Genomic DNA, 14270 nt, shown 5'->3' on the forward strand with positions numbered 1-14270 from the left:
ACATTCTGTCCCAGTGGCTGCACAGATCCTATCTGATCCCCATTGTAAGCAGCAGTCCTGTCCTGCTTTATGGCAGCTGAGATTCTAGCTATTTGTATAACAGAACATTCTGTCCCAGTGGCTGCACAGATCCTATCTGATCCCCATTGTAAGCAGCAGTCCTGTCCTGCTTTATGGCAGCTGAGATTCTAGCTATCTGTATAACAGAACATTCTGTCCCAGTGGCTGCACAGATCCTATCTGATCCCCATTGTAAGCAGCACTCCTGTCCTGCTTTATGGCAGCTGAGATTGTAGCTGAATTCTATTGCTGGGTCCAATCAAATAGCAGATTCAGCAGTCAAGGGTGCACTGGGTCTTTAGAGCTTGCAATCTTTTCTTATATTCCTTGCAAAACCATCGCATGTCCCACTTATCCATATCAGCACCCACGTCTATGTTCCCCATCTATATCAGCACCCACCCGATATAATTATACCCCCTTATCAGCTCCCTTTCAATACTCTATGTGCCCCACACTGTCCGGTAACTGCTCCTCACACCTGTCACCCAACAATAAGTGGCATTATATTCTCTGCACCCACCAGCTCATGAGAAGCCTTGGAATCTGCAGACAGTGATGTGCTGGCAGACAAGGGGTTAATTGATAAGGATCTGAAGTGACGTCAGGGAGGATCAGGGTAAGAGGGGGGCTCAGTGTAACCCTCCCCTCCTGACTCTCCTCTCTGGTCTCTGTCTCTCCCAGTGAGTCTGGAAGCAGCACCGAGAGGCTCTCCCATCTGCAGCACCCACCTGCACCCACCTGCACCCAACTCCGAAACAGCTGCAGCTCCAGCAAAAGGTGAGTTTGGCCATTTACTAAAACTCCCCCACCTGGTGCACCCCCAGCCCCCCCCCCCACACACACTGAATGACACCCATAGTCTGGGCATTGCCCTTCCTATCCCCCTGCATATTGGCACTTATCCTTTACTTATCCTTTACTACTAATTAACTCATTCCTTTTCATTCTTTCATAGAGATAATGAGAGATTCTTATGTATTTAGTTCATTCATTTAATTGTAATTTGGTTTAATTAAGGGAAATAAACTTGTCCAAGATCCATGAATTTAATTGGTTAAACTGGAGCAATTCTGCACTTAGTTATCAGCACGTTTTATTCTCATTTGCCATGTAATATAAATATGTTATATATTTATATATTTATATTTCTCTACAATATCAGAACTTGAGTTAAAATGTAGAATCTCACCGACGCACAAATCCCAGGCGGCTACTAACCTAATTTGTCTTAAACTGCACATCTTTAATATCTGCATCTCTAACACACGTCTCTGTAGGGATTTTCTGTAGATAACGAACAGTCCCTGTATGAACTGCACTTTCATCCTCAGCAGCACTTGCATTTGGTTATTAAAGAATTACATGTCTTTTCTGTGATCAGCTTCTGGGAAGGGAGTGTGACTGTGGGATAGCAGGTATAGTAGGGAGAGATGGTGTCTATAGTAACAGTGGATAATAGTCTCTGGGAAGGGAGTGTGACTGTGGGATAGCAGAGTCTATAGTGGTGGATAATAGTCTCTGGGAAGGGAGTGTGACTGTGGGATAGCAGGTATAGTAGGGAGAGATGGGTCTATAGTAACAGTGGATAATAGTCTCTGGGAAGGGAGTGTGACTGTGGGATAGCAGGTATAGTAGGGAGAGATGGTGTCTATAGTAACAGTGGATAATAGTCTCTGGGAAGGGAGTGTGATAGCAGGTGGTAGTAGTGGACAAGGGAGTGTGACTGCAGGTATAGTTGGTGTCTATAGTAACAGTGGATAATAGTCTCTCAGGAGTCTATAGTAACAGTGACTCTGTACTGTGGGATAGCAGGTATAGTAGGGAGAGAATGTAACAGTGGGATAATAGTCTCTGGAAGGGAGTGTGACTGTGGGATAGCAGGTATAGTAGGGAGAGATGGTGTCTATAGTAACAGTGGATAATAGTCTGGGAAGGGAGTGTGACTGTGGGATAGCAGGTATAGTAGGGAGAGATGGGTGTATATAGTAACAGTGGGATAATAGTCTCTGGGAAGGGAGTGTGACTGTGGGATAGCAGGTATAGTGGGAGAGATGATAGTAACAGTGGTAGTCTCTCTGTGGGGTAGCAGGTATAGTAGGGAGAGATGTGTCTATAGTAACAGTGGATAATAGTCTCTGGGAAGGGAGTGTGACTGTGGGATAGCAGGTATAGTAGGGAGAGATGTGTCTATAGTAACAGTGGGATAATAGTCTCTGGGAAGGGAGTGTGACTGTGGGATAGCAGGTATAGTAGGGAGATGGTGTCTATAGTAACAGTGGATAATAGTCTCTGGGAAGGGAGTGTGACTGTGGGATAGCAGGTATAGTAGGGAGAGATGGTGCCTATAGTAACAGTGATAATAGTCTCTGGGAAGGGAGTGTGACTGTGGATAGCAGGTATAGTCTATAGTAACAGTGGATAATAGTCTCTGGGAAGGGAGTGTGACTGTGGGATAGCAGGTATAGTAGGGAGAGATGGTGTCTATAGTAACAGTGGATAATAGTCTCTGGGAAGGGAGTGTGACTGTGGGATAGCAGGTATAGTAGGGAGAGATGGTGTCTATAGTAACAGTGGGATGATAGTCTCTGGGAAGGGAGTGTGACTGTGGGATAGCAGGTATAGTAGGGAGAGATGTGTCTATAGTAACAGTGGGATAATAGTCTCTGGGAAGGGAGTGTGACTGTGGGATAGCAGGTATAGTAGGGAGAGATGGTGTCTAAAGTAACAGTGGATAATAGTCTCTGGGAAGGGAGTGTGACTGTGGGATAGCAGGTATAGTAGGGAGAGATGGTGCCTATAGTAACAGTGGATAATAGTCTCTGGGAAGGGAGTGTGACTGTGGGATAGCAGGTATAGTAGGGAGAGATGGTGCCTATAGTAACAGTGGATAATAGTCTCTGGGAAGGGAGTGTGACTGTGGGATAGCAGGTATAGTAGGGAGAGATGGTGCCTATAGTAACAGTGGATAATAGTCTCTGGGAAGGGAGTGTGACTGTGGGATAGCAGGTATAGTAGGGAGAGATGGTGCCTATAGTAACAGTGGACAATAGTCTCTGGGAAGGGAGTGTGACTGTAACAGTGTTGATCAGTCTTGTGCTGAACTACAGCTCCCTGCACTTGGGGATCAGGGCAAAGACAAAGCCATCACTGCACATTTGAATGGATTTTGATGGATTTTATTTCTCTTTAGAGCTTTAAAGAAGTGGCTCCTGATCGTGACCATGTCTATGACGGAATTTACTCTTCTCCGGTGGCTCCGTGAGGGCAGACAATCCCGTAAATTAATACTACTGATAGTTTATATAGCCTTGTTACTGGACAACATGCTTCTCACTGTAGTAGGTAAGTGCAAACATGAGATGACTTTCATACAGATTTCTTGTATAAACTGATAAAAGAGTTCAGCCGCTGGGAAGATCGATTCCGCTTTGGGAGACAATTATTTTATTTGCCGCATACGAAATCAATGTGGGGATTGATGGGAAAATAGGCAACACTTTTTCTTTACTTTGTACGAATCTTTGGAATGTGAAGTACCTGCCTGTAATCACTGCTCCTGGGTTATTGGAAAGAGAGATGTCGGATAAAAAGACAAAAAATGGGGCTGGAGCGTTGGAGTTGCAATTGGTCATGAATAATTAAGACATATACCGGAGACCCACGTTTATGAGACACTGGTGGAATAATAAAACAAAGGCCTCCCTGGGTTTTTATCCCCATTTTTCGACTCTAAACAAACAGATTTGCAGCCTTTAAGCCTGAGCAGGGAGCTTTGCTAAACGATTTAATTGGCTGAGGAAGAGAAAGGAAGACGATACTTTAAATTTAAATCGAGGCAAATTACAGTGTATCCGGGACGTAATTCCACAGAGCCATAAATAACCGCCATTGCCAGGATTCACTTGTAGGGTTCACGTGCTTTTTCCGGCTCATTACTTGGAATCTTTTGAGGGTTTTTGCTGCCTGATTTAATCCAAGACCAGGGAGGAATAAACACAGAGGAGCATATTCTTAAATTTAATGAAATTTCACTATTTTATTGCCTTTTTATTCACCAATTTCCAGAAACAGTATTATTATAAATCCTATAATAACACACAAGAGGAGAGGAAGGGTGAAGCTCAAATGTCAACATATACCATATTTGTCTGGTTTTCCCCATTTATTTAATACAGGTATGGCATCCGTTATCTGGAAACCCATTATCCAGAAAGCTCTGAATTCCGGAAAGGCCGTCTCCATTTTATCCAAATAATTAAAATTTTAAAGAATTATTTTCTTTTTCTGTGTAATAATAAAACAGTAGCTTGTACTTGATCCCAACTAAGATATAATTAATCCTTATTGGAAGCAAAACCAGCCTATTGGGTTTATTTCGTGTTTATGTGATTTTCTAGTAGACAAGATATGAAGATCCAAATTACAAATAGATCCATTATGCAGAAACCCCAGGTCCTGAGCATTCTGGTTAACAGGTCCCATACATGTAATGCTTTTATGATCAAATAATGATGTGTACATTTCGGTTAATCAAATCATCTGGTTTTTATGAAAACCTTGTAGTTCTATGGACGTTTGTGTATTTGTTCCTGGCTATAACATCTCTTGGGTAACTAGTCCGGCTGCAGGGCTGAGATATAAGAGAACCGGTGGATTAAAGGCTATTGGGGCTGGAGCAAAGTATTAAAGCAGGTTTTCAAACACCTTTCACTTGGATGACTTTGTCCATTGAAAGAGAAATTTATTGTGCTGACGTCCTGCTGTAAAATGAACCCCTTTCTTGGAATAGGTGATATTTATTATACACTAAATGATAATAGTAAGGGAGAGAAGATCTTGGTTTTTTTTTAGCCAGGAACTGGGGTTTAAAAGGTTAATAAATCAGGAGAGGCAGCATCGGAGCAAGGAAATGTTATATTTATACATAGTTACATAGTTAAATTGGGTTGAAAAAAGACAAAGTCCATCAAGTTCAACCCCTCCAAATGAAAACCCATCATCCATACACACACCCCTCCCTACTTTTAATTAAAATTCTATATACCCATACCTATACTAACTATAGAGTTTAGTATCACAATAGCCTTGGATATTATGTCTGTCCAAAAAATCATCCAAGCCATTCTTAAAGGCATTAACTGAATCAGCCATCACAACATCACCCGGCAGTGCATTCCACAACCTCACTGTCCTGACTGTGAAGAACCCTCTACGTTGCTTCAAATGAAAGTTCTTTTCTTCTAGTCTGAAGGGGTGGCCTCTGGTACGGTGATCCACTTTATGGGTAAAAAGGTCCCCTGCCATTTGTCTATAATGTCCTCTAATGTACTTGTAAAGTCTAATCATGTCCCCTCGCAAGCGCCTTTTTTCCAGAGAAAACAACCCCAACCTTGACAGTCTACCCTCATAATTTAAGTCTTCCGTCCCTCTAACCAATTTAGTTGCACTTAGTCTCTGCACTCTCTCCAGCTCATTTATATCCCTCTTAAGGACTGGAGTCCAAAACTGAACTGCATACTCCAGATGAGGCCTCACCAGGGACCTATAAAGAGGCATAATTATGTTTTCATCCCTTGAGTTAATGCCCTTTTTTATACAAGACAGAACTTTATTTGCTTTAGTAGTCACAGAATGACACTGCCCAGAATTAGACAACGTGTTATCTACAAAGACCCCTAGATCCTTTTCATTTAAGGAAACTCCCAACACACTGCCATTTAGTGTATAACTTGCATTTATATTATTTTTGCCAAAGTGCATAACCTTGCATTTATCAACATTGAACCTCATTTTCCAGTTTGCTGCCCAGTTTTCCAGTTTAGACAAATCACTGTGCAAAGTGGCAGCATCCTGCATGGAACCTATAGTTCTGCACAATTTAGTCTCATCTGCACAAATAGAAACAGTACTTTCAATGGCCACCTCCAGGTCATTAATAAACAAGTTGAAAAGCAAGGGACCTAGTACAGAGCCCTGCGGTACTCCACTAACAACACTGGTCCAATTAGAAAATGTTCCATTTACCACCACTCTTTGTAGTCTATCTTTTAGCCAGTTCTCTATCCAGGTACAAATACTATGTTCCAGGCCAACATTCCTTCATTTAACCAGTAACCTTTTGTGTGGCACTGTATCAAATGCTTTAGCAAAGTCTAAGTAAATCACATCCACTGCCATCCCAGAATCGAGGTCTCTACTTACATTCTCGTAAAAAGAAATTAAGTTAGTCTGGCAAGATCTATTACGCATAAAACCATGCTGGCACAAACTCATAGTATTATGATTTGCTATGAAGTCCAGTATCTTATCCTTTATTAACCCTTCGAAAAGCTTTCCTAATACTGACGTCAGACTAACTGGCCTATAGTTTTGAGGCTGAGAACGGGATCCTTTTTTGAATAGAGGCACCACATTAGCAATTCGCCAGTCTCTCGGCACAATGCCAGATCTCAATGAATCCTGAAAAATTACGTAAAGAGGTTTGTCAATCACAGAGCTAAGCTCGCTAATTACCCTGGGATGAATACCATCTGGCCCTGGACCTTTGTTAATCTTAACATGTTCAAGTCTCTTTTGAATTTCTTCATGTGTGAACCATGCATCATTAGTTGTATTACTAGAATTGGGAGTGTTAAGAAGGAAACCTTCACTTACTGGTTCTTCATTTGTGTACACAGATGAAAAATACGAGTTCAGAATCTGCGCTTTTATTTTGTTTTCATCAACCAGCTGACCCCCCTCTGATAGTAAGGGTCCCACCCCTTCCTGCTTCATTTTTTTACTATTGACATATTTAAAAAATAATTTTGGATTTTTTTTACTGCTTGCTGCAATATCCTTTTCTATAGCAATTTTAGCTTGCCTTATAGCTTCTTTGCATGATTTATTGGCCTCCTTGTACCTTATAAATGTTTCGGCTGTACCAGCTAACTTGAAAGCCTTAAAAGCACGTCTTTTCTTACCCACCTCAACACCAACGCTTCTATTGAACCAAAAAGGTTTTGCTTTGCAACGACGTTCCTTGCTTACAAGTGGAATATACTGACAAGTATATTTATTAAGCAGCATTTTAAAGACTTCCCATTTTTGTTCTGTGTTTAACCCTGTGAAAAGCATTTCCCACTTAATATGTTGCAGAGATGCCCTTATACTGTCACAGTTTGTACGTCTGAAATTTAGTGTTTTAGTTACTCCCTTATAGAATTGCTTCTGCAACAGAATCTCAAAGGAGACCATGTTATGATCACTATTCCCTAAATGCTCCTCACCCACACAAATGTTAGAGATGAGTTCAGTATTGTTAGTTATTACAGGTACAAAAGAGAGTTATTCCTAGTAGGTTCTTGAACGAGCTGGAATAAAAAGTTGTCATTCAGCATATTTACAAACCTACTAGCTTTTTCTGTCTTAGCAACCCCATTACCCCAGTCAATGTCTGGATAATTGAAGTCACCCCTAGCAACAACTTGACCCAGCTGTGAAGCCGCTTGTATCTGCAAGAGTAGCTGGGCTTTATACTCGACACTTATACGAGGTGGTTTATAGCATACACCAATGATAATTCTTTTTGATACCTTTTGCCCAGTCGAAATCTCTACCCAGAGTGATTCTACACCCTCACCAGTGCCAGCTATTTTTATTTCTTTAGCGCATGGCTTTAATTCAGGCTTTACATACAAACACACTCCTCCACCCTTTTTAATCCCTCTGTCCCTCCTAAAAAGGGTGTAACCATTTAAATTCACAATCCAGTCACATGTTTCATCCCACCAGGTCTCAGTGATACCAATTATATCATAATTTTTAGAGCATGCAATTAATTCTAGGTCTCCCATTTTACCTGACAAACTCCGTGCATTTGCCAGCATACAGCGGAGGTTACTACTTTTACTTTTGAAATTTGCATTACTTGGTAAAGAATTATACGTTAAGTTAGTATTATTCTGTTTTCCTTGTAACAGAGGGACCTCCTTAGCTGGTAAACTGTATGCCCCCCTCACTCCTCCCCCATGACCCCTTACTAACCCCACTGCCCCGTCTACACTAGCTTCCCCATAATCCTTTCTCTCACCCACCCCCCCCTTGCCTAGTTTAAACACTCCTCCAACCTCTTAGCCATTCTTTCCCCTAGCACCGCGGACCCCCTTCCATTGAGGTGCAAACCGTCACGGCTGTATAAGTTGTACCCCAACGAAAAGTCAGCCCAGTGCTCTATGAACCCAAACCCTTCCTTCCTGCACCAAGACTTTAGCCACGCATTAAGCTCCCTAAGCTCCCGCTGTTTTCCTAAACTTGCACGTGGCACAGGCAAAATTTCAGAAAAGATGACATTGGAAGACCTTTCCTTGATCTTAGAGCCTAGATCCCTGAAATCATTCTTTAAGGTCTTCCATCTACCATTTATTTTGTCATTAGTACCGATATGCACTAAGACAGCTGGGTCGTGCCCAGCCCCACCCAATAATTTGTCTATCCGATCAACCACATGCCGAACCCTGGCACCAGGTAGACAGCAAACTGTTCGGTTGTAGTGATCCGGACGACAAATTCCCCTATCCACTTTCCTAATTATTGAGTCCCCTACAACCACAATCTGCTTAGGCCTGACTCTACTCTCCTCCCCACCACTACTAGAGAAACTGGTCTCCCGGCTGTTAGAGAGATCAGCCCCATCTAGAATTGCCAATCCAGAGTTCATACTCCCATCATCTTCACACAATCTGGCAAATTTGTTGCAATGTATAATCTCCGGATCAGCCTCCATTTTCCTTTTGCCCACCTTAGATTTTCTAACTGTCACCCAGCTAGCTGCCTCAACATCCTGCTGCTGTTCTGTTCCCCCCAAACTATCTGACCCCGCTAGGTCCTGCTCAGTGAGCAAAAGACTCCTTTCAAGATTGTCAATCGACCGCAGTGTTGCAATTTGTTGCTCTAGTGCTCTAACTTGAGCCTCCAAAGTGGCAATTTGCTCACAACCACCACAGAGGTAAGCATTTTGGATCTCTTGTTCCAAATCTGCATACATATGGCAGACTGTGCACTGAGTCAGACCTTCAATCTTGCTAGCACTCATTATCCCCAATTACAGATCAAAACAGGAAAAAATATAAATAAATATATAAAATAAAAATGAGGGTTTAGAACAAAACTTTTGACCTAGTTTGAACCTCCTTTAGTTTTCAACTCCGGTGTTTGTAACTCCACTTACAGAACCCCCACTTTTATAATGCAAATACAGTACAAATTCTGCACGAGCAGCAAATAAAGCAACACAAGTCCGGTATTGTCTGCTCTTAGGAATAACTTCACTAGGGTTGGGAACATTTTATTGGGATTTTTGTATTTGTGCAGACTAATTAAGCATTTTTCCTACACAGAATCCTTCATAGTGTGCCATGTATATAATACCCCACAACACAGCAGGATAAATACAGTGTCAATTCCATGTATAATACCCCAGAACACACAGCAGATAAATACAGAGCCAATTCCATGTATAATACCCCAGAACACACAGCAGATAAATACAGTGCCAATTCCATGTATAATACCCAGAACACACAGTAGATAAATACACCAATTCCAGCCCCACAGCAATAAATACAGTGCCAATATGCCATTAAATACAGTATAATACAATATAAATACACATGTATAATACCCAACACAGCAGATAAATACAGTGCAATTCATGTATTACAGAACACAGGGCATTACCATGTATAATATTCCCCCAACAACACAGCAGATAACACCAATGTATAATACTAAATACATTCCATGTATAATACCCCAGATAAATACAGGCCAATTCCATGTAACCCAGAACACACAGCAGATAAATACAGTGCCAATTCCATGTATAATACCCCAGAACCACAGCAGATAAATCAGTGCCAATTCATGTATATTGCAGATAAATAATTCACAGAACACACAGAGACCAATTCATGTATATAAGATACAGCAGATAAATACAGTGCCAATTCCATGTATTAGATAAATACAGAATTCATGTATAATACCAGAACCACAGAAATACAGGGCCAATTCCATGTATAATACCCAGAACACACAGCAGATAAATACAGGGCCAATTTCCATGTATAATACCCAGAACACACAGCAGATAAATACAGTGCCAATTCCATGTATAATACCCCAGAACACACTGCAGATAAATACAGTGCCAATTCCATGTATAATACCCCAGAACACACAGCAGATAAATACAGTGCCAATTCCATGTATAATACCCAAAACACACAGCAGATATCAGTGCCAATTCATGTATAATCCAGAACACACTGCAGATATACAGTGCCAATTCCATGTATAATACCAGAACACACAGCAGATAAATACAGGGCCAATTCCATGTATAATACCCAAACACACAGCAGATAAATACAGTGCCAATTCCATGTATAATACCCCAGAAACACACAGCAGATAAATACAGTGCCAATTCCATGTATAATACCCCAGAACCCACAGCAGATAAATACAGGGCCAATTCCATGTATAATACCCGAAAACACACAGCAGGATAAATACAGTGCCAATTCCATGTATAATACCCCAGAACACACAGCAGATAAATACAGGGCCAATTCCATGTATAATACCCCAGAACACACAGCAGATAAATACAGGGCCAATTCCATGTATAATACCCCAGAACACACGGCTGGATGAAAACAGAGATAAATCCAAAGTTGGGGCAGTTTCTAAAAGCAGGTGATATTTGAGCTATTACAGATGAGAGACATAGGTAAAGGATAAGTTTACCTTGAAATGTATTGTGTATTTTGTTGTCAATTGCTTTTCTATGTTTTGGGGTTAAATCATTTAATAAGGAAGCAAGTTCTGGTGTGAGAATACACGTCTGGTTTTGTGTGGTTTCCTTCCTGGTCAGGGAGAAGTTTTGTTCAGAGTTGTACCTTTCTCAGGATACACTGAGCTACATTAGAGGGCACTGTCTCATGAATGTGTTCATGTGGTCATTCTTTCAGAGCAATCACTAAACAATATACTGTTTATATTCTGCAATTTCATATTGGTTCCCTGGCCCACCCCATGATGTTGTGGCTCCCATTCTGCGTTGTTCCTTCTCTACATTCACGTGAGAGCTGCCATATGTTCAATGAAAGGCCCCTGTCATGGGAATGAGATGATTTTGTTTGTGGAGGGCGGGGGAGATACCTGGGGGGGGGAGTTTAGGACTCTGATAGATTTCTGTTGCCTGTGACCCAAATATAGATATAAATGGAATGGGGAGAAAAGGAGTAGATGCCCAATTTACACATAACTGATACTGACTTTTGCTACAGTGTCATGTGGGGTGAGCAATTAGGCCGTGTCGGACTGGGGTGTCTTGGGGTGCCACCTCAGGGCCCCCCACCCATGTTACCAAGTCTGACAGCCTACACCCACAGTGTACTTTCCCCACCCCAATTGGCGCATTGTATTATGTTACATGACGTTGCATTGAGCTACATTCAAATTTATTTGCGGCCAGGGTGTGTGGACTCTGGGGCAGTCTCCAAATAACGATTTTCCCAGCGACAGAGATGCTGGTCCAACTCTTGCACTTCATCCGAGACGTGAGCCCACACGAACATGGGACCCAGGAAATAGGCTCGCTGACATGTGGATATGCCCTTGTGCTTCACCGCCACAGCCACCACATTGCGGGACTAATCGTAGCGCTCCACAGCTGGTCAATTTTTGGGCAAACACTCCAGCCCAGTTGAAGCGTCGGCCAGTGTCCACTTAATCAGATTCAGCCATTATAGTTGGAGTTCCACCAAACACTTCTGCACAGCTGACTGCTCTCAAAACAACTGTGCAATCCTCTAAGGCAATATGGCCGCCAGTAACCTACTTTTCCGGTTCCTTCTTGCGCAGCAGTTTTTTCAATGCTCTGCCCACTTCCAAAATGGCGATAATAATACCATGGGCACAATCAGTGTCAGCAACCACATTTCCTTTTACTGTTACCCAATCACTGGCACAACCCTGCTCGCAGCGCCAAAATATGTGGGAGGGTCGTCCAGATTTTAACGGGAAAATTAACCCCAATTGACACTCACCACACGAAACTCGATGATAAAAATTAACCAAAACATTTATATTTACAGGAACACTAAGATCTTCAACACCAGGCACACTTTACTCACTCCAGTACATGCTTTTCTTTACATGCATTCAATTACAGATGTTGCAGGGAAATCAGTCTTCAATTAATAGGCACACCTTTCCTTTAAAGACCTTGGATCCCACCTAACTGCTAGTGGTCCAGTATATGCATCTACCAGTATCCCCCCACTCTCCAATAGTGGCCCGATACCTTTGGGTGATACCCCTCCACTCCTTCAAGTTAGGACCTTTTCCATCCAAGTCTTGGCCTGAAGCCTTAGTGCCCTTCTTACCTTGTACTAAACTATCACTGATTCCCTTACTTACGGAGTGCCCATAGAAAACGAATTCCACTTTACTCCTTGATGGGGCCACAGCTGCCCTTACTAATTAACCTCACTACTTAAGATCTTACTATCTATCTTTTTCCTATCTGTCAATGATGTCACCGACCAGCTGATGTTTCTTCAGCTATGCCCTTCCATCAAGCTTCTCTTGGGCGGGGCACCTCCTTTTATAGCCCTTCTGTGCTCTTTAGTGGCCTCTTAAACTAAACAAAATCTACTGCCATTTGGTGGCGATTTACACAAATTACACCCAACAATTTTAAACACCCACACCTTTTAATACATGCACATTTTTGTCACTCAAAAAGATAACAGTTCACTCACATAACACTCTCATCACTTACAAGTGGGGAACCCAAAGTCCAGACAGGGAGCGGTCCTGGGTGGTTGGGACACAATGGGTTTTTTCCCCTGTGTCCAGCCAATCTAGTCTGAGCCTGAATTGAAGGGAACAAATTAAAATGACTCCACCCCGGTGCCCCAGATAATACCCCACAGGTGCCTATAGAGCAAAGCATTTGTAACTTTATTTCCCATCCGATTGCTCTGAGCTCACACCCACTTGTATCACTGTAAGAGACAAAGGTGCAGAGGCCGTTAAAGCTCCAGTGTGTTATATTGTTATATTGTTATAATGCGGCGGCTGAAATACTGATTTTTATTCTCCCAATAACGACTCAGATGTGAGAATTGCCACTTTATGTTTAATTGCAGGAAGATGGTGCCGGGAGCAGGGGGAGCTCATTTGGAGACTTTCTCCCATTCCCTTGTGCCCCGAGGCTGTTACATCTGGTGGATACATGTCAGATGCCACGTACGTTACATTAGTGACACAATCTATTACACTCTTTGCCTTCGCTAAACCAATCAGATCAAATAAAATTAATATTAGGATAGAAAATGTATTCTCCATCCCTGCTGGCAGCAGCCTCCCTAGGGTCAGGGTCTCTCCCTTCCTCTCCACTAGGTGGGGCTATAACAGGGATCAGCCACCTGAAATACAACTCCCTGCACCCCACTATGATGGAGGCGGCCAACCCCCGTGGTGCCATTATTGATTCACTGACATTAGATCCACCTCCTGATTTTGAGGAGGTTTTTGGCCCAAGCCTAGGGTTGCCACCTGGCTAGTATTTTACTCTCCTGGCCGGTAAAAATGATGGTTGATCCCAATGTTATTAATAGGGAAAAATGATAAATATAAGGGAAGGCCTGTTATCCAGAATGCTCGGGACCTGGGGTGTCCAGATAATGGATCTTTCCGTTATTTGGATCTTCATACCTTAAGTCTACTAGAAAATCATATAAACATTAAATAAACCCAATAGGCTGGTGTATTGTTTTATACACGTGTGGGACCTGTTATCCAGAATGCTCGGGACCTGGGGTTTTCGGATAACGGATCTTTCTGTAATTTGGATCTTCTTGCCTTAAGTCTACTAGAAAATCATATAAACATGAAATAAAGCCAATATGCTGGTTTTGCTTCCAATAAGGATTAATTATATCTTAGTTGGGATCAAGTACAAGCGACTGTTTTATTATTACACAGAAAAGGGAAATCATTTAAAAAAAATTGGATTGTTTGGATAAAATGGAGTCTATGGGAGACGGGCTTTCCGCAATTCGGAGCTTTTTGGATAATGGGTTTCCGGATAAGTAATAATAATGTATGGGGCCACTCGGGCACTTTGGCCAGAAGCCGTTGTGCAGATGTTG

General features: G+C 42.1%; 1 protein-coding gene across 1 annotated transcript in view; it reads left to right on the forward strand.

Annotated features, from left to right (window-relative positions):
• Nucleotides 1-733: 733 nt before the first annotated feature.
• The window catches only part of LOC108697315 (synaptic vesicular amine transporter), a 31231-nt gene continuing 17694 nt past the window's right edge, over nucleotides 734-14270 (forward strand). Inside the window, exons 1-2 of the mRNA XM_018227242.2 lie at nucleotides 734-840; nucleotides 3254-3405. Coding sequence (XP_018082731.1) covers nucleotides 3285-3405 — 121 coding nt within the window. The 5' untranslated portion in view covers nucleotides 734-840; nucleotides 3254-3284. The remainder of the gene's footprint in view (nucleotides 841-3253; nucleotides 3406-14270) is intronic.

This window comes from Xenopus laevis, chromosome 7S (genome assembly GCF_017654675.1).
Source record: "Xenopus laevis strain J_2021 chromosome 7S, Xenopus_laevis_v10.1, whole genome shotgun sequence".
Taxonomy (NCBI): Eukaryota; Metazoa; Chordata; class Amphibia; order Anura; family Pipidae; genus Xenopus; species Xenopus laevis.